This window comes from Sprattus sprattus (assembly GCF_963457725.1).
Source record: "Sprattus sprattus genome assembly, chromosome: 5".
NCBI lineage: Eukaryota > Metazoa > Chordata > Actinopteri > Clupeiformes > Clupeidae > Sprattus > Sprattus sprattus.
The window spans coordinates 35,551,470-35,572,559 of NC_137924.1; the positions used below are offsets into that span (position 1 = coordinate 35,551,470).

A 21,090-nucleotide genomic window follows, 5' to 3' on the forward strand; every position below is an offset into this window, starting at 1 on the left:
TATTCTAAAACAAACAAAAAAGAAAAGTAAAAAAAGTTTCTCAACATTACAAGCAATTCCAGTTTCACATGTAAACAGTCTTCACACAAAGAGTTCAAATAAGCAGTCTAGAGAACAGGCCAGCTACAACCAGCTGTTTGGCATCTCCATCTGTGGCCATCAGACGGACAGGCAATCTATTAGTGTCTGTGTGTACACAATGAAATCAAGTAGTTTGGGTCATTTTAGTGCTTAGTCAATATAAACTTATGTAACTACTAACTTAGACTACCTAGCTTCGAAAACCTATTCAAGGAAATATATATTAAAAAAGGAAACACAGGGACAATTGTATCACTTACAGTATTGTAATTGTAATACTAACAGTACATGGCTCTTCTATGTCGAGTGTCAGTTAACGCACAGGCTCACACACACTTGCCGTTTTCCTGATGACCGACACACTTTGGAACGCTGTGCATGTGTCTCCTTGCAGTACACAGTTCAACACGTTCAACTGTTGCCATAGTGATACATGGTGGCAATTGTGGGTGGGAGGTCTACTCAAGCCTGTTGTCATGGTATCCTTCACGTCCATGACTATCCAGTGTATAGCTCTGAAGGCTTGGGTTGTATTGAGGACATTTTGGTTACGAGTTCTGTCTTCTTTGATTGAACAGCTTTGGCAGGGGTCACGGAAGGTCCCCAAGACGGTCGGTGCTGAAACTGATAACACCACCTTGTGGTTACCATGGAAATAGCTAAGCGAGTGCATGATGTGAGAGGATGGGTTCCTCTCTGCACGTGAAGGCTGTGAGGGGTTGTTGCCATCACTGCAATGAGCAGGCCATGGCTGAGGCTGTGGCCAGTTTCAAAGCAGAATGTGTGTGGAGAATACTAGATGGCGGGCGAAGTGGAGGAGAAGGAGTGATGTGTAACGGAGGGGAAGACGGAAGAGAGAAAGGCAGAGAGGTTAAGTGGAAGATTTAAAGGATTCAGAGGATCTGAAAGAACTCAACTTGCCTGAGTTAGAGCGTGGTTCTGAGTGCATGAATGTGTGTGTTAACATACCATACCCAACCCCCCCCCCCCCCCCCCCCCAGCACCTGCCCCGTCACACTGCTAGTGGGCCTGGGGCGGATCCACCTTCAGCCCCACCAGAGAGGGGGGCAGCTGGCCAGCCGCGGGTGCACCTGAGCCAAGTGAGCTCCGCAGGCCCGCCTGCTGCCCGGAGGCGGCCACGGCCGGGCGGATGAGGGGCGGCGGAGGATGGTTGTGGGGGGTGCGGTTCTGGAGCGGCCTGGTCTGCAGGGGTGGGGGCTGACGCAGGAGGCTGGGGGGCGCGGAGGGTGGCGCAGGCCGCAGCAGTGGAGGGGGCTGGGTCAGAGGAGGAGGGGTCTTGGTGGGGCCGCCGGAACTCACGCCGGAGGAGGGGGAGGGGGTGCCCGACTGAGACTGAGGGGAGGAGGTGTCCATCTTCATCTAGGAGGAGAGGGACAGAGATGCATCAATGGACAGGAAGGAAGGACATGACAGACAGATGGGTTCAGTTCATTAACATGCAATCATGCTTGGATTCCAGATGTTTCAATGACTGCATTTAAGTTGAAAACCTGTGTCATTTATTTCCATAGAATATAGTGATGGACCCGAACCACTCAGAAAATTGAATCCTGCCATAAATATCTTCCCTGGTTATCAAGCAGGTAGTGCTCTTTTTTACCTCATATGGTTCTCAGAAGGGCAGAGTCAGAAAGTAAACAATCCGTCGCTGTCTGTTCTGTGCGTAGATTAGAATTCCCTGCATCATCGTCACCACCTGTCATTCCTCTCCTAGCTGAAGAATGCTGACTGAATGCTAACTTTACTATCTGCCTAGTAGAAATGTTATGCCTTTTTCAATACCAGTCAGTAACTTCCTGAGCTTAGGCTTACATAAGTTTACAAATCTTTGACCTTGTCTCCCTGGTCCTTCTTCAAGTGTTTTGGCACTTGACTGAGTATCTGTAAAAAAATACCCCTTCACATTGCAATAATTGTGCTTATTCTCAGAAGGGGGGGGGGGGACTTTGTGAATCATTCTACAGTGCACCCATTCTATGAGGCCAAATTTAAGTTTAATCATCTCCCTTAGACTTTTCATAAATGGTCTTTGTTGTTCATCCCTCTCCATCTATTAACACCCTCCATTTTCCTCCACTCACATCTTCCTCCTCCATTCCTGCGGTTCCATTCAGCTCCTTCATGGCCTCTGCATTACCCGCGCTGCCCAGAAGTACTTCCTGCTCGGCCTGCCACTCCCGCAGCACCTCGTCCAGGTTGAAGCGCCGTCGGTAGCTGTTGAAGAACGAGCTGACCTGGGCCACCGTCTTGTTTCCTATCACCTCAGCGATGGCACCCAGGTCCTTCCCGTAACGGCGGATTGCTGCAGAAGAAAGACGACCAGGCAGGCGGTTACACATTGCTGTCCGGATGACCTGCTAAATCTCCCTAAGGAGAGCGCTCTGGTGAAGACCTGCTAAATCTAAAACAGGAGAGCGCTCTGGCTAACCTCTCTGTCTGCTGTTCAGTTTCTACTGGTTCACCGTCACAGCAGCTTACTAAAATGAACTGTCCAAGAACTGACCACCCTCGAGGCTCACAGTGTCTCAGTGGGGACAGTGACCTTTTCCATTCCCAGCTTAAGTGGCAGAGGCAGTAATGCGCTAGGCCTTTTAAATCAGTTTGGCCTCCTACATCAGGGAACTTTGAGTGTGTACCAAGGCCTTAACTGCATCAAGACATGAGGCAGTGGGTTTCACATAGTCTGGAAAGTCCCGCCCCTCTTCTTCCGGCCAATTTGATTTTGCCTCTGAAGTGGGTCTGGCAAACTTTGGATAGCAGTTCATTTCAACATTTCCAGAATCTCTGGAACCAATCACAAACTGTCTTTTGGCTACCTGGCGCGCCATTGGCGGATTTAAAATAACCACGTCTACGTGACAAAAGCGAAAGCAAAGAGAAAAGCACAGCAAAACTATATACTGCTCTCGCGGCTGTCTTGGATGATTTCAAAGGCCAGTTTTCTTTGAAAATAGAACAGAAACCTGCTCTGGAACAATTCAGACAGAAAAAAAGATGTGTTTGCTTTATTACCGATCGTTGTATCGTTGTATAGTATCGTTGGTCTGATTGGTTAAAGGCGTGTCCAATTACGTGACTGAAGTGGACCTCCATTTAGTACTTCGCCAGACTAACTGAGCAAATGAAATGCAGTGAAGGGGCGGGGAATTCCCAGACAAGGTTTCACAGGTACTTAGGACGGAATAGATTACAAACAAGACACTTCACAGAACTCTCTATGATGATGCTGGTGTTTCACACATCTAGGGGTGTGGATGCCCATCTCATGGCCAGGAAAGGCTCCTTATGTTTTGAAGGGAAAGCCGTCTGCACAGCCTTCTATAGCCACCGATATTTAGGCCCACTGACTGCTTAATCTAGTCCTGACTGGCCTGACCTCGGACAGCCCTTTCACCCACTGGAAGGTGCTCACTCGCTCCCATCCAAATGTAGCCAAAGTGACGAGAGACAGGCTGACTCACCTTGCACAGCCAGGAGCTGCTCCTCTGTGGTCCAGCGTGAGTTGATCTTAGGGTTGGCCTGCAGTGGAGGAGAGAGGAGGATGGGTGTGAGGTGCAAGTGGTCCACATACAGGCCTGAGTGTGTCTCCACAGCTATGAGAGATGTCAGCATTTTACCTCGTTGGGCCTGACGGTGTCGATGCCTTCGTTGAGACCCAGCTTCATAGTGCTGTTCACCTGTTTGATGCTCTGGACCTGCAATGGGAGAGCGGTAATGGTTAAGCTGGTGAAGTAGGGCTCACTTCAAAAGAGACAGTCTCTAATGGTCTGTTTTTACAGCTTGTGTTAGTGTGGTGGTCAGTTTCAATTACATTTTAGTTGTTGCTTTTTCTTGTCCTCTACTTCAGCATACACAAGTGCACCATGGAGACTGGCATCACAACGTTATCCATACAAGCAGGAGGGAGACTGGAATATGTGTTTTCACTGACCATCAACTAAACAAGGGAATCCCCTATAGAAGACACACTCAGACTGGAAAAACCTACTGCAACTTCAAGTCCTGTCATATACAAATCTGAGTCGTCAATGATGGTAGGTCTTTCCATCACAACTATCCTTTCAAGCTCTGTAATTGTCCATTGTGAGAGGGTCAGGCCAATATATTATCACACAGGTGCTTGGAAAAATACTCTTGAGCTAAATAAATCTATTCCCCTGAAGGACACTAGGGGTCACTTGTCTTATACCCAGAAGACCACTGGCAGTTACTTCAGTGAAATTATTTCACCCACAGTATGTACAAGTACTCTTATGAGAGACCATGGAAACCTTACAGAAAAGGCTCAACTTCCAAACAATGACTCACAGATTCTCAATCACTGCAAAAGAAAAAAAAAACTATACTTGTTCAAAAAACGTGTAGGTGTTTTTGTGTTGTAGATCGTAAATGTATATGTGTACCTGTCTTTTAAGGGAGACGAGAAGCGTGTCCAGCTGCCGGTTGGACACAACTCCTGTGTCTGAGGATGCAGAGAGGGTGAGGAGGTCCTCCTGGTCCAAGTGCATACCCTTTGGGGGGCGCCGACGGGCTCTTAGGGGATGGTGCCGGTACTGAGACCCCTGGTTCTCCTTCCGGATGGGGCCTGATCGCCCCGACCCCCACTCCCCGGGGCCTACCGAGCTCTGCTTTGCCGTCTGTGTTGAAAGAAGAAACAAGGGCACATATTATTAAGGACCCCAAACACCTATATTGATTCAACCCCAGACACCGATATTGATTCAACCGTTTCTGGGCACAGCATAGACTGGCAATACGGCTAAAGTGGAAGGGAGAAACTTCATTGCATTTGTCTGTGACCAAAAGACCAAAAGTGTTTTGTACAAAACTCCAAAATTACAAAATGTAAAAACATTTTGCCAAGGATATGCACAAAGTATTGCCCTTCAGTGCTGAATGTGCCTTGGTGGGTACTTTAAGGCCCTGGAGAACTGCCTTTCAATTCAAGCGCAAGACAAACAGATTGTCCGAATCATTTACCCATGGAATGTTAAGACAAATGCCATGACAACAGACATTACAAAACCACTTCATTAGGAGCCAAATCTACATGCTAAATGACTTGATCACTAATGTTTCTCCAAACATTCCAACAGTCAAGAGTCTGAGCGCACCTCTTTCTTTGCTTCGACCTCAAAGTCGCTGTCACTCCCGGCCTCTCCTTCCTCGACCTCATCGTGGCTAAAAAGAATAATTATGATCAGGAGTCAAGTTACTTAACACTGGTGTGCAACATTGTCTTTCACGCCGTATATTACACACTCATTTCTCTTACCTGTCATCCTTCTCTCTCTTGGTGACGAGTCTGCGAGCCTGTCTGTCCATGACACTGGTCCGAGTCCTAGTCTTCTTCCAGGAGTAGTAGTATCTCACCAAGCTAGAGACCAGCTTATCTGGCAACTGGAACACAAGACACACATAGAGGCATTCACTAGAGTAGCAAAACAAACTAGTCTTACTGAATAACAAAACATGACACACCAGCTCCCTCAACACGATCCTTCTCACAAACTTATGTCCTTCAACATACTTATCTCTACTATTACTTATGTATAACATACTAATCTCTACTGTAAGGTGGTAGAGCAAACATAGGAGTGAGTGTGTGTGTCAGTCTTCCACAGACACTACTGGGTTGAGGGGGATGAGTGTGTTAAGGCCGATTTTTACTTGTCGGATTCGGTCGTAGAGGGACACTTTGGCACGCCTTGGCAACACCTTCACCCAGGTGTTAACGCCCATCCGAGCCCTCGGAGAGCTGGTCGGAGAGGAACGCTTTTTTCTAACTTTTCGTAGAGAGTCGGAGAGTCGGATACCCCCTTGGCTGTGATTGGTCCACTAACGACATTATTTCCCAACGACATCATCACCCACCGAGTCAATGTCTCTCATAAAAGAAAATAATCGCCAAGTTCTCCAACAGCTGGTTCCAGCTGATTCCAACCAGTATATATATAACACTTGTTGTCTATCTATAGCTCACTCACGGTGTGTGTCGAACTCACTTTCATTAATCCAGCCTACTGATTTTTGTTTAGCCTCCTATCTTGATCAATTTCTTTTTATTCAGACGTTACATAACTTTCATGACCACAAATATAAATTGGCCAGCGATTTAATTTGTTTCTTAATGTAGAATGGTCGGAGCAAAGCCCCATGGGAAATGGGACAACTCCTGCACAGTTAAACTGTTAAACAAACTCCCACACATAGTAAGAAGGCTGTTATCCTAAATGGGATTTATTTTATTGTCAAAAACGGAAATTTTATTTTATTGTCAAAAGTGGAGTTTATTTACAGCCAACACCATTGTATTACAAACACACACGCATAATGAGAAGGTTGCCTACACCTGGCGATTCTCTTGCCTTTAATCTTTCACCTTTGAATAATGTAAAACGTCGTTTTAAAGCGCTGTTGCCGTCCTTATAATTATTATTGCTGCGGTAAATTACTTTCAGCACCCACAGCCGTCGTAGAAGTGTATAGGGCCTGTAAGTACGATCAAATCCTTCTGAATCAGACCACCCGCCCATTTATTTTCGAGGGCGGAGAAGGTCAGAAGTATATTTCACGCTTCACGCTTCAGTCTTCCACAGACACTACTGGGGTTGGGGGGGGATGTGTATGTCAGTCTTTCACAGACACTGCTGGGGTTGAGGGGGATGTGTGTGTCAGTCTTTCACAGACACTACTGGGGTTGAGGGGGATGAGTGTGTCAGTCTTCCAGACACTATTGGGGTTGAGGTTGTGTGTGCGTCAGTCTTTCACAGACACTACTGGGGTTGAGGGTGTGTGTGTCAGTCTTCCACAGACACTACTGGGGTTGAGGGGGATATTCTCACCATTTGCTGGATGCGGTGGAAGCTCTTGCCATGGAAGCTAAAGGCCTGCTCAAACAGCACCTTGTCCTCCACGGTCCACTCCTCTGGGAAGGGTGTGAAGTTGGCCAGATCAGCCAGTGACTTCTCCACATCGTGCTTGTGCCACAGGAGCATGCCCAGAGCCTACAGAGGAGAGGTAGAAAGGGAATGATGAAGCTCAAGCTATAGTCTATTTGGAACAACCTACATAATTACAACATGATGACCATTGCATTTTAAGCAGTTCAACTTTTCAACTGGTGTTACCCAAAATGTATGCACTTGTATTGTCATAGCAATGCAGAGGGGGTATAGAGAAGAGTCAAAGTTAGCTAAACTCAACTGGCAAAAAGTAGCTAAATGAAGTTCTGCTAGCCACACTGGCTTGAAGTCAGTGAGAGTCATGGTGAACCGCACCTGTTCCATGTTATATCCATGCTTTTCTTTCGCCATCAGAATATATTCATCCACTGAGGGGAAGAAAGAGATTTTTGGTGTTACACATAAATTGAACACATCTTGTGAAGCAAATCTGAGTGTGTGTGTGTGTGTGTGTGGGTGTGTGTGTGTGTGTGTGGTGTGCTGTTCAAATTGTATAGCATTAGACTAGCATTAAAGCTGCAATGGAATGTGTTTCTTTTCTTACACATGGCACCAGACACCAGGCTATGGGGAGACCAGACCAGCATACTCCTCTCGTCTTTCTCTGTGAATCTCGTCATGCTATCTGTTAATGTGAACAAAATCAAGAGTGAAACACATCTTAATAGATCCTGTTAACCGTGGTGATTAAAAACGGATCTACTTAGTTCAGTCTGCATGCGACACCTACGCTACTCATTATCTGGTCGGACTTTACAAGTTGTGTCGTGTGTCCAAAGCTGAAACCAAACTCATACCTGGTTGGAACTCTGGGATCTGGGCCTGGTAGTCTCCCCCAACTCGGATCATACTGTCTGTTGGAGTGCAATGAGAGATAGAAAGACAGAGCTATGCGTCATGAAACATGAAAAACATTCCCATTGTTTGTCTTATGCTAGTAATGCAATTATGAACATGAGTGTGAGAGAGCAAACCAACCACAATAATACAAATTAAAGTTAAAATTTGTGTGTGTGTACATACCATGAGCATGCTCTTCATCGCTGCTTTCTTCTTCAGAATGATGGCTGTTACCGTTGGTGATTGTTTTGGCCCTGCTTCGGGACAAAACCCCCGATCCGGAGCGCTCCATCACAGAGGGCATGCCTAAAAAAAAAAAAAAAGAGTCAGTTCAGTCCCCTACACCACCACCGTATCAGAGCACAGCCACAGAGCATTCAGAAAGTAGTCAGATTCACTTTTACACTTTTTGTTATGTTGCAGCCTTATGCAAAAATCAGCCCTCATCAGTCCAATACACCATAATGACAAAGGGAAAACAGGATTTTAGAATGTTTGACAAATGTATTAAGAAAAAACACTGAAATCACATTGACATAAGAACTCAGACCCTTTGCTGTGACACCAACTCTTTTGATCATCGTTGAGGTGTTTCTACACCTTGATTGGAATCCACCTGTGGTAAATTTAACTGATTAGACATGATTTTGAAAGGCACACACCTGTCTATATAAGTTCTCACAACTGACAATACATATCAGAACAACAACCCAGCCATAAGGTCGAAGGAACTGCCTGCGGAGCTGATTGAAGACTGAATTGTGGCGAGGCATTGCAGGTTCCCAAGACCACAATGGCCTCCATAATTCTTAAATAGAAGAAGTTTAAAAACAACTAGGACTCTTTCTGGAGCTGGCCATCCAGCCAAACTGAGTAATCGGGGAGAAGGGGGGACCCTGGATGAGAGAGGTGACAAAGAATCTGATCACTCTGGCTGAGCTTCTGTGATCCTGTGTGGAGATTGAAGAAACCTCCAGAACCACTACTACCACTCCACCGGTCTGGGCTTAATGGCAGAGTGGAAAGACTGAAGCCTCTCCTCATTGAAAAACACAAAAAAGCCTGCATGGAGTTGTTAAAAAAAAAGCACCTAAAGGGCTCCAAGACTATGAGAAACAAGATTCTCTGTCTGATGAAACAAAGTTTGAACTGTTTGGCCCCAATTCTGAGAGTCATGTCGGGAGGAACACAGGCACTTCTCATCACCTGCTCAACTCCTGTGATTTTTTTTTTCAGTGACATGGACAGGACGACTAGTCAAGGATGAGGGAAAGCTGAATAGAGCAAAGTATCTTTTTTTTATAGAGCAAAGTATCTTAAAGGATGTCTTTAACAATATCTTTAAGGAAAACCTGGTCCAGAGTGCTCAGGACTTCAGACTAGGCCAAAGGTATACCTTCCAACAGGACCATGGTACATACAGTCAAGACAATGCAGTGGTGGCTTATGTCTGAGTTGCCCTGACTTGAACCCAACTGAACTCTCATCTCTCCGCTCTCTGTCAACGGTCCCCATCCAACCTGACCTTGAAGCTTGTTGCATCATACCCAAAGACTCAAGGCTGTAATTGCTGCCATAGGTACTACAACTAAGTAGTGGGTAAAGGGTGGATCTTGTTTTAGCTGTGTTTTTCTTTTCCTTTTTTAATGCAAAAGTATCTAAAATCCGGTTTTCCCTTTGTGAATTCAACCAATTGTATTGACAAAAGGGCTGCAAAAGGTGAAAGTGTCAGTACTTTCTGAATGCACTGTAAGTTTAGTAATCAGGTATAAATGTAACTGTGAATCCCACCAGACAAAAATGATAAGATGCTACGATATTTCACAATTGTCATTTAAAATAAAAAATCATCATGTACTGCATGAGAAAGCAAACAATAAACCGCTCCTGTGCCTATTGCTTTGAGAAACATTTCAGCTACACATCTACAACATACAATTTCAATACTAGAATGTCAAGTTAACGGACAAGAGCAAACCCAAACTGGAAAGAATACACCCTATCTTTCTTCAAGAGAGGCAACTAACATTTGCCGTTGAAGTGCAATTTGTGTGATGGCCATCAGGCGTCAATCTTGACAGTTGGATTCGACATGGCAAGTTGTTAGAACTTACGTCTATCATAGACTATTGGCACTTTACAAGAAACCCCTCCCAATGCGAATATCTAAAGAAACAGTCGACATGTCCTTACTTCCCAGTTACACCACCTTGCTCTTTAACTCTTGTACGACACAACTTCATGCACTACCAGCTACTCTCCTGACCGTCGTTGTCCAATTAACAATGAGCGAGCACCCTTTGTTTGGAGTTGTCCTATTCCGCACAAAGTAACGGAGACTGCGCTTTTGACAAAAACCCTTCAAATTGTCAAACTTACTTATCAAACGTGTTCAGTTTGTGGCTAAAACATAGAATGTATTCAAATTTTGCGCATTAAGGATATACTGACATACCCTGCTCCTTCCTCCTAACAATGGACTCAATACCCCCAACAGTCGGTTATCAGCGCACTATCTAGCCCGTGATGCTTTACCAGTGGTGGGTAGGCAATGCATTATTAGGCTAACCTCGTCACCTTGTGACGTGAAAAAGTGATGCCAGCATTTTGGGCTCCTTAGGTCATACAAGTAATCAACCGACAAGATTAGTCTACAAGATATTCGTGAACTTCTACACTTTGTAACGATTCACGATTTTTTTTACTTGAATAGGTTACAAAAACTTTGAGTTATCTATTCAGGACTGTATTATTTTTAAATATAAGTCTTCGACTGATGAGGACGCGACAATAAGAATAGCTCACAGAGGAGCAAACTTCTAATACAACACTTCCCAATACTATTCGAAATGGCTAAACATGTGAGAACGGGAGTACTACTGAGTCACATTATATTAACTACCTCAAAGAAGGGAACGCGAGATTGTCCAAATGAATCGAGGTTCTAGAGTTCCCCATAAATTCTAGGATATGCCACTTTGCTCACTTTTAAACTTCTTGATAGTCTAAAGCTGCCTAGAAGTGCCTCCGATTCAATCTCCATTCATCAATTTCTCTGCCATCGATAGAATGTTTTTTTTTTTTTTTTAATATACATATAAATACCGAAGACACACTCAAATCAACGTGGGTTCGAACCTAACCGGCGGATGGCTACACATCAATAACTAAATGGGTTTCTTTAGAAAATAAATTACAATTTCCATCTCCTTACTTCTTCTTGTTTCTTTTTCTTACAAGTCACAGTCCTTTTGTGTGTAGCCACACTTGCGTCCTCCAATTCCAGTTGTTGGCTAGCTGTCGTTGAACATTTGTAGTTGCAAGCCGGGATAGCTCACTAGCTTGCAGTCTCTATGGATATTTCCCTGAAAAAAACTTAAGTGGTTGATCTCAGGGCAGAAATTGTCTGCCACACCAAAAACTGATATCGCCCACCGAAAATTATTTAAACGCGAACTTATTTAATCGGTTCCAATTCACGCGTCCCGGTACGCAACAATAGAAGCTCCAACACAGAGCTCACCCGTGTGCGAGTGCCGAATAACACCCTGTAATCGTGCGGAGATTCCGCGACTGTCTCTTGCTCATCTCTCACAAACTTCGGCATCCGAAAAATAGTCCCTTGTGATATTTCATAGATGGAACATTATTTTAGCAGGAAAATATTTCTGGCTGAACAAGATTAGGCCTGTCTCACCATACTTCGAATGTCTTTTATTTTAGGATGATAAAACAGGATCTCATGTGAACATGGTTGGCTACCCCATTTTCTATGTAGTAGGGTAAGCTCTAAGCTGCGATGTAGGCTACCGTTGGTGGGCTAAAGAGTGCTACAAACATGTTCATGACTTAACATGTGATATCTGCTTTATCAACGATATACCCTGCTATCGGCTATACATCATTTAGGCCAGGGGGTCCTTTCCGGTGTCTGCGGATGGATTCGTCAGATGTGCATTGGGGTGCTGAGGTCGTCCAGACTTCTGATCTATGCAAGTTGAAAAAAGCGAAAGGCGAATGTTAACGAATTTGGTTCATGCGACAGTCTACACGTCTATAAATGTATACATTACGTTAAACCCTTTACCCTTATTTACCACAGAAAAAGACATGCTTGACCATTCATTATTCGTTATGAACAGAGCAACTGATTTCATGATGGGCTACATGTGATGTTTGGCGTTGTGATGCCAGTAGAGCAGAAGGGCCTGATGAGATTCAGAGTCGGGATAAGGAGATCTTTGCAAACGTATATTCAATACACTGGCAGATGGGCAGACTCATCGTGTGTGTGTGTGTGTGTGTGTGTGTGTGTGTGTGTGTGTGTGTGTGTGTGTGTGTGTGTGTGTGTGTGTGTGTGTGTGTGTGTGTGTGTGTGTGTGTGTGTGTGTGTGTGTGTGTGTGTTCTACACAATATTCAGATACTGAGAAGGGGTTTGTTAAGATCTCAGGCTGACATTCTAGCACTTGTAGCCGGACTCCTCCCATATGTCTCCTTTTTGCATCCTTTTTTATATAGTCCTTAACGAGTTAATTACCTCTCACATCCACACTTCGTTTACCATGCCCATCTCTACATATTTCTGTGTAAGCCCCGTCGGTTCCTCTCCTCACTCTCAATTATTCTAGTATTCTCTTATTTCAGAGGTCCTCTCCCTCCTTTAATGTATGTGTTAGTCGGACCCTATAATATCACTTTTAATGGAGACTAGACGATCTAAATGGGGAGCCTGTTGTATATTTCGGGGAGATATATAATGCGGAGACGCGGGGGCTCATAAAGAGAGGAGACTTGCAACTTCCACGATGATTAACCCGTCTCAGAAGGCCTAATCTCTCTCTAAAAAAATAGGCTATAGACATTAGGCTACTAAAGCCAAGGACACCAAGTAGGCCAGTGTCCTCAGATTGTATGTATTCTCATTCTTAGACAAGTATAGCTGCCAAATACACCACAAATTAAGCGGTGGCGATGTGCAAGATCCTGTCCACCAAAGCGTTGATTTCAAGATCTTCCATGTCTCTCCTAAAAAAAACATTTTTCTGTTGGGAGAAATGTTATAAAAAGACACGGGCGGGGCGGGGCGTTCGACCATTTGCGAGCAAGGGACAGGGGGCACTCACAAGAAGCATAGGGCAACATAGGCTCTGGTTTCACACCGGTGGCTAGAATATACTTCAGTTTCGATAAACTATTTCGCCTGTCTCTTTTATTAGCCAATGGCAAACATGTTGCATAGCCTAGACAATAGCTTGTATGCAAGTCACACACAGTCGGATGTGGCGAAGGTGTAGATCTACCAGGATGTGCCCAATAATATAAAAGCTGGATGAATCAAAATGCAAAACGAATAACAAGCGCTATGCTTATGCGAATGATGAATGAAGACAACTGATGAGCGCTATAATGTGGAATTGAATAGGGCTATATATCAACAATAGCCAATGTTGTCTGATATCCCCCACCTCTTCTTGTCGGCCAGGAAAACAGACTCACTGTCGTAGTTATCGCTGAAAGAATAGTCTAGAAATTACATTTGTGATAATCTTATATCCCTTAAAGTAAAAACTCCTGCAGCCGCCCTCCGGTTATAGGTTCATTCGAAATGCTGACAGATCTCTACATGATGGTGGCAAGTAGTCTAAAACAAAACAGGAAAAACATGCAGTCTAAGGAAATACTGTTGTGTAAATGGTTTGCCATTGCTGACCTCGTCCTATAATGTAGCTTATGTAGCCTATGTTTCCCCATTCTTGGCCTTTTAGCTGACGTCTGGATGTGGCATTGCACGTTAAAAAAAGACTGCCTTCAACATATGTCCCTTAAGTCTACATAGTGTTTGTTAATAACAGATTTATCAACGAACATAATAAAATATATTAGTGTATTTGGATCAGAACATCTTTAAACCGAGACATTTAGAATGCACTGACACCAAGAGGAAGTGTTGGAAGACAGCTTGACCCCTGGCACCCATGTCGTCATTTCCCTGAGCTGTCGCTGCACGAAGCCGGAGAGGGAAAGAAAGAGATAGAGGGAGGGAGGAAAGAAGAGAGGGAGAGAGGGAGTAGAGCCTAGAGACGTAATTCTCGTCCCCGCGGTTTGGCGCCAATCTGGCGAAAAAAGTAAACATCGATATACGTGAAAGTCGCGAGTGGATTTACTGGTGATCCACTGGTTATTTGTGCCTTTGTTAGCTACCTAGCTAGCATCTAGCTAGCATTGTTATCAATCTTCACAACAAGCCCCTCTCACACATTGATTTACAGCAAGCTGGCCAAGATCTAAAGAAAATAACTAACGGTAGACAATTTCTTCAAGGTGGTCGTTTAATACTTCAATATGGGGGTGAGTCGCTTCTCTGTCCATCTGTTGTTTGACTTAAGGCTGGTTAAGGTAGAAGGGTGAGTAATAGCAGCGTTCGAACAAAGACCGTGCGTAGGGAAGCATGATCCATGAGAAGTCACTGTGATGGAGAGAAAGTGGGGTGTCCTTACCAATGTCGAAAGGTAGTTGCAGTGGAAATATTTAGACACTTAAATACGCAACACCATCGTCCTACTTGTTTCGTACGTGATGATGCATTGCTAACTTTGCTCAAGGAGTTTTTACTCTCCCTCTAAAAATAACTTTGTGCTTATCAGTCAAATTTTGGTTTTGTTGTCAGGAAGAAATCGATGAAGATGATGAAAGGTTAGCGATTAAAACAAGCTAGCCCATCATGGTTTTGCCAAGATGTTACAATTCAGCCGTTCAATGTGTTATCTTTGCTTGTAGAGAATTTCACGAATGCGTATTTTCTTGTTTGTGGAGGAACTAGGTTAACTTGGCTAGCAAGCCAAACTTCCGTGCATTAGTCAAGGAAGCAGTGGCTGCAATTTACCTTGTTTTTTTCTTAAGCGTAGGGAAATCGTCAAGCTGTTGGAATCTTGTGTAATTATAAGTGAAAATGTCCAAACATCAATTATAACTACAAACACCGTCTCAAGAAAGAAAGTGGTCTAATGATTCACTACTGATATTAGTCCCTTAAAAAGTTTGCCCATTACTTGCACGTGCGTTTGCCCTGCAGGCCATGAGTGATTCCAGGCTACTTTACTGTTATTGCGCGTTTGTGCAACTTTTTCATTCTCCAGTATTTTCCCCCCTTTTTTCCTCTTGTTATGACAATACGGTGTTTATTATTATTATTAATAATTATTATTATTAAAATGTCGTCTTATTAGCAATTAGTAGTATCTCTCTTAAGCTCACGAGTGTATTGTTTCTCTTGCCATGCAAGCAGATACTATGTTGTTGTCCAATATAAATGTAGCAATCATCTGCATTACCGTCCCCTTGTAGAATGTTGTCCTTAAAAACTTGTAAGGAGGTGGACCGGCAAACACTAAGGTCAACCATGCGAAATAGCCCTTTGCTATGTCTAACATCTCTTCATTAGTCCTTGACCCTTCCTCCTTCATTTCCATAGAGAAAGTCCGGCAAAGCTAAGGAGAAGAAGCAGAAACGCCTCGAGGAGAGGGCAGCCATGGATGCAGTGTGTGCTAAAGTGGAGGCAGCCAACAAGGTGTGTGTGATACTGGCATGAACCAACAGAGGATCTGCAGTGGAAGTGAAGCTGTAACAAAAATAGAATAGAACAAGTAAAGAGTAAAAGTGTTTACTACTCTGTAAAAATCATTATTATTATTATATTTTCAGCTTGATGATCCACTTTCTGCATTACCGGTGTTCAAGAAGTTTGATAGAAATGGGTACGTGTAAACCTTGACCAGAAAGAATCTCTATTGTGTACCCAGTGCAGCACTGATACCGTGTCTGACTTAAAATAATGATTTGTCCTGTTTACCCCATAGGTTGAATTTGCAGATTGAATGTAAGCGGGTTTCTGCTCTCCCTCCCCTCACAGTGGAGTGGGCCTATGAGTTGACCAGAGCCAACATGCAGACACTGTAAGCACAAATGGAATGAGTGGGAGAAATTGAGAGAATGAATGGTTGGATGAATTTTGGGGAGTGGTATGGGTGTATTTCCCAAAACTAGCTTCTTTCCTAGCCTTGGTAAAGTTTACTTGCAGTTCAAGTTGCCAGTATTGCTAAATGTCTTAAGTCTTTATCCTTTTGTATTTGGCATATTTATTGGTCACAAGTTTGGTCCTGCCACTACGTTCGATTGTTCTAAAACATGTTAAAACAAAAAAAAAGATACAAAACATTTTGAATTAAATGAAAGTGAATAGATTCAATTGGTATTGAAAAAGAAAACACACTGTCCCTTAGATAACAGCATTTCACAAACTGTCAGTGATCTAATGCTCTGCACTGTCCTGCTGTGTTGATGCTGCTACCCAGCTATGAGCAGAGTGAGTGGGGCTGGAAGGAGAGAGAGAAGAGGGAGGAGATGAAGGATGAGAGAGCATGGTACCTTCTGGTTTGTGATGCGGACTCAGCCCCCATGGCCTTCTCTCACTTCCGGTTTGATGTGGAGTGTGGTGAAGAGGTGCTGTACTGGTGAGTGTATGCGTTCTCTTTTGTGTGGTCTTCAGATGATGCCATTGGGTTCAGCATTAAGTCTAAGATGAAAACTCTGAAAATGAATCAGCTGACGAGACTATTGACCTGCATGCTATTCAAGGTCCCATCATTTTGTTCTGAGTTTGGTCAATGAAGTGATATACGTATATATATATATTAATGGAATTTATTTTTTACAGCTATGAGATCCAGCTGGAAACGAGAGTACGGAGGAAAGGGCTTGGCAAATTTTTAGTTCAGATCCTACAACTCATCGCCAACAGGTACGCAATCAAGACTATACCTTGAACAGTTTCTGAGTCCGAAATGTTAAGAGTTTGTAGCTTATGTCAGAGAGTGTGTGCCAAAATGGACTGATTATGAGAATGCAGAACAAAATTCTAAAAGAAGTCTTACTCTCCCTTAGCACGCAGATGAAGAAAGTGATGCTGACAGTCTTCAAACACAACCACGGGGCGTACCAGTTCTTCAGAGAAGCCTTACAGTGAGCCATACCACATCTCTCTCATGACCTGCACTATATGCTATGCATAGGAGTTCACTATCATTTTATATGGTTTGATTTTAGACATGTTCTGAGAGTTTGAAAACACTTTATCCACTGTTGTTGTGCCTTTGTTTTCTGTGGCAGCTAATGTTGGCAATCAGTCAAAAAGAAATTATCTTAACAAAGAATGAGTGCATAATACTCTATCAAATCTCAAAAGATATGCATTTGCAACACAGGTCTCCTGTGGCATATTTGAATGTTTGCTCTCCCGTAGGAATCCCCATTATTTGTCTCCATTCTTGTCGCAAACTAGACACATGATGGCAGATGGGCAATAAAAGGACATAGGAAATAGGTTTGAGGATTTGTGATGCAGCACACAACCTGGGCCGACCACACAAAAGGAGAATGGGCTGTCATTAGCTTTGCCATCTTAGAATAAACCTCTCCTCCTAATAGTGTGGATAAAGGAGAGCCTTCACGAGTACGACAAGCCTCCTGTAGGCTTCAGGTGCCTCCGTTGAATTATTCCTCTTGGGGCTTTAATAGGAAAGTAGCTAGACAGATTTGACAGAAGTTGTGCCCATATCAGCATGAAGATGTCAGTTGTGAGAAGGATGTCCTGCAGCAACATCATGTCGTGCACAATTCCTGTTAGTTTTGTGTCTCAGGAAGCAAGCTAACACTATGTGTGTGTGTGTGTAGCAAAAAAAAGAATCGACTTGCCAACCCAGGGAAACGCAACAGATCTCCAAAATTCTGTGTGGTATATCACCTGACCGTAGCGATGAGCGTTACTCAGAGGATCAGTGCAGATCCTTATGATGATCATTCTAATGATGTTCACTTGGTGATCCACAAGGATTTGATTCTTAAACATCCATGCGACACTTAAAACGATCATATCTTGCTTGGTCTCTTGGACTGCAGTCCAAAGATATGTTTAATGGTAAGACCTTACAAAGTACCACAAGGACATTTGAGACTAGACGTGCCTGAAATGTTCCCCAGCAGATGTTGGTTCTATCCATCTCATGGTCAAGCACAGATCAGCTTTTTCTCTACAGTATACTCATGTTTGTGTGTCTTGAATGTGAGTGAATCAGTGATGTGTGTACGTGCGTGGGTGGGTGGGTGCACTGCACACATGTGCACGTTCACATGTTTGAACCAGTGCTTACCGTTGGGCTGTTGCAACGTTTTGGAGCTTGTGAGAACCTGTACATTACCTTTCAGTTAAGTCTAGAGGCAGTAGTAGAGAGAGAGTTCCCATAGAAACCTGGAATGCCCTTTAGGGAGATAGTGAGGACTGTGTCCTGTTTTGCAGCCCTTTTGGTTTCTATTGTGTTTTAAGTGAAAGCACTTGACAAGTCCCATTACATTTTCCTCAAACCAAAATGCATGCATCTGTGATGAGCATAGAACCACTGTTTAAAATTACCAGACGCTTTCATCCAAAGCGACTTACATAGGCATAATGCATTGGCTAGGAATTGAACTCGAGTCATCTGCTCAGAGCAGAGCGGCAACGTTAACCACTGTACCATCAACAGGGTGATCGCCATTTACATGTGTGATGTTGGTTACTCATCCTCAACCAAAAACTAAGGCATTAGTGATTAGTATAGAGCCACCATTTTACACGTGGATGTTGGCTTCTCTTTCTCCTAATCTTTTTTTCTTCCATTCAGGTTTGAGATCGATGACACTTCGCCTAGTGTGTCTGGTTGCTGTGGAGACGACTGTTCCTATGAGATTCTCAGTCGGCGGACAAAACATGGCGAGGCCTCGGGACACGCGCATGGAGGCGGCCACTGTGGCGGCTGCTGCCATTAGTTCCAGTGTTTTGTTTGGTCACTCAGATACACACTGCTTCTTCATTGCGCATCCTAACCAAGAGACACCATTGCACCCACCCCGTTCGAACGCCCTCCTTCCAAAACATATCTCCAAAGTGGTCTTTTTCCTTCCTAATGCAGCCATTTTTACCCTCACAAATATTGCGCTTTAGCTTTGGTTTTAAACACTCTTTTGGTACAACTTTGCAAAAAAAAACTTCAATTATGTAGTCCATATATTCTGTAGGTCTGCTAGAATATTTGCAGGAATTTAGACCTACTGTGGCAGTTTAGTTCAATATTTCTCTCCTCAGGAAACAGCATGGTGACTTCAATTCTAAATTGAACCCTGAACAAATGTAGTCAAGAAAGCTGATGAGTGTGATCGTGGGTCTGTATAATCAGTGCTCTGCCACACTGGGTTTCATAGCTGCTTCTCTGTGAAGTTCCTTCAGGGTATATATATATATATATACAAACAGGTTATTTAAGTAGGTAACCTTGAGTTTTACTTCAGTTTGAGTATTACAAGACTCATGGTAAATAGTGAGTACATCAGCTTACTCTACATGGTAAACTGTTAAGACACGCAAACGGTCTCAGGTCACTGAAATCAAACTCAAATCCTAGAAACGTTTTATAAACAGGTGTTTTTGGGGAGAGGTGTGTTGATGTTTCAACATTTTGATGAAGTGGTTGAGATGTGGCATGGGAGCAAAGGTCATTTAGTTTAGGTGTGTACATTTTCTATTTTACTTTCACATGCTTTTATTGTTTTATGTTCAAATGTCTTCCCGTGTTTGCCATATTCATTCTATTTGCCTTCTCAGAAAAACTACTTAATCTTTGGAGAAAGACGTAAAATTAAAAGGTGAGGAGAAATTAAATGAGTCTTGTGTGTTGATGTTGGTACAGAAAGGGACTAGTCATTTGGATTTCTTACGTGCTATATTTTAATGTTGCAAATAAAGATAATTTCCTTGATTTAATGATTTCTATGTTAAATCTGAAGGATTCATCATAAATATCAGCCTGCAGCGGAGTGAACTTTGCATGCCACAGGGCATCAGGTTAACGTCATGCCAGTGTGTTTCAAATTTACAGTGGTACAGACTTCCTTTCCAACATGTCCACAAGACTGAAACCGCTATAGTGTATAGTTTACAAAATGGAAATTAATGTTAGCATTCGCCTTGAAAGAAAAATGCATTATGAATTTGTGGGCAGAAACAAGCGCAAATAACAGCGAAATTATAATGTTAAGATTTAAGACGTAATCAAAACAGTTATTTGCATTGGTATAGGATTTGCATTGAATATGAATTCAAATCCTCACAACTGAGACCTGATGTGGCTTTCAAACTCTGGTGAAATGAGCCCGGTTAGAATTTTGAATGGTGTGGCCATCTGAAAAGGACATTCAACTTCACAAGGTTAGCCTGTGGTAAAGTCCATACCACTGCCATTTTTAGAAACCTTTGGGACTACAGCCATATGATATTAGCAGAATTACAAAATGTGAAAACAATATAGCTTGAGGATTATCCATAGATAGAACTGTATTTTTCCTCTTTTAAGACTCAGTATCAACTTCATTGCAGAGCAAATCAGTCTGAAGAGGAGTGAATGAACACAGCCTGCTCCAAAATATTCTGACTATAGCCACATCTCTAGATAGATGGAATGAGTGAATTTGTTGAGCTTACAATCTTGTCCTTTGGCCCTGCAAGCAGTGGGGAGTGACTTAGATGATGACAAAGCCAACATGCTTTTATTTGAATTGCAAAAACATCCATATGGATGCTGATTCTTTTTAATGATAAGTTCCATGTACAGAACACAAAATGGCAGTGGTAGGCTACAAAGTTCCCTGTTTGCCTCTGTCATTGTGGTGTTTGTGCGTGATCTACAAGGTGACTTCAGTTTATGCAATGGTTATTATTTCTCATTAGTTATGTTGATGACTGAATTTTAATTCAGTGAAAGGTTAAGACAATAGTCAGTAGGCCTACAACAAAAGTGCATTGATGGCACACAGACTTTTACATTGGAAGGGTTACATTCATTTCTCACGATGACTGCAAAGCCGGCCACCAGATTTTAGATTAGAGAACATTTGAGTTTGGAATTTATAGTTTTCCCCCATTTAAGTGAGACAATAATGCTAGCTTGTCAGGTTCAGCATGACAAGATACTGATGTGATGTGCAATATACTTCTCGGCACTGACCGCATTTACATTAAGTGGAACCTCTATAAGCAGCCCGAAATGTAAGAGGGAATGCTACGTTTGCTGCACCAGTATAGCGGAAGTTGTTGGT

General features: G+C 43.2%; 2 protein-coding genes across 2 annotated transcripts; one reads left to right on the plus strand and one right to left on the minus strand.

Moving 5' to 3' along the window:
- Nucleotides 1–1,101: 1,101 nt before the first annotated feature.
- On the minus strand, nt 1,102–8,213 carry rcor2 (REST corepressor 2; the record flags this gene model as incomplete). Its single annotated transcript, XM_080840015.1, has 12 exons — nt 8,091–8,213; nt 7,865–7,921; nt 7,612–7,692; nt 7,383–7,435; nt 6,948–7,109; nt 5,378–5,502; nt 5,217–5,283; nt 4,506–4,739; nt 3,720–3,797; nt 3,564–3,621; nt 2,184–2,404; nt 1,102–1,461 (listed from the first exon to the last, which is right to left on the minus strand). Exons 1-12 carry the CDS (start codon nt 8,209–8,211, stop codon nt 1,102–1,104), a joined length of 1,617 nt encoding a protein of 538 aa, XP_080696141.1. The 5' UTR covers nt 8,212–8,213.
- A 5,724-nt stretch (nt 8,214–13,937) lies between these two features.
- Nucleotides 13,938–19,683, plus strand: naa40 (N-alpha-acetyltransferase 40, NatD catalytic subunit). The gene is made up of 8 exons (XM_080839923.1): nt 13,938–14,256; nt 15,380–15,475; nt 15,610–15,662; nt 15,765–15,860; nt 16,260–16,418; nt 16,622–16,705; nt 16,849–16,926; nt 18,624–19,683. Exons 1-8 carry the CDS (start codon nt 14,251–14,253, stop codon nt 18,766–18,768), a joined length of 717 nt encoding a protein of 238 aa, XP_080696049.1. The 5' UTR covers nt 13,938–14,250; the 3' UTR covers nt 18,769–19,683.
- Nucleotides 19,684–21,090: the final 1,407 nt, after the last annotated feature.

What these genes read in the sequence shown, in the direction of transcription:
- naa40 (XM_080839923.1), top strand. An exon ending in GGTGAAGAGGTGCTGTACTG is followed by an intron (nt 16,419 to 16,621) that starts GTGAGTGTATGC and finishes TATTTTTTACAG; the next exon opens with CTATGAGATCCAGCTGGAAA. An exon ending in TTCTTCAGAGAAGCCTTACA is followed by an intron (nt 16,927 to 18,623) that starts GTGAGCCATACC and finishes TCTTCCATTCAG; the next exon opens with GTTTGAGATCGATGACACTT.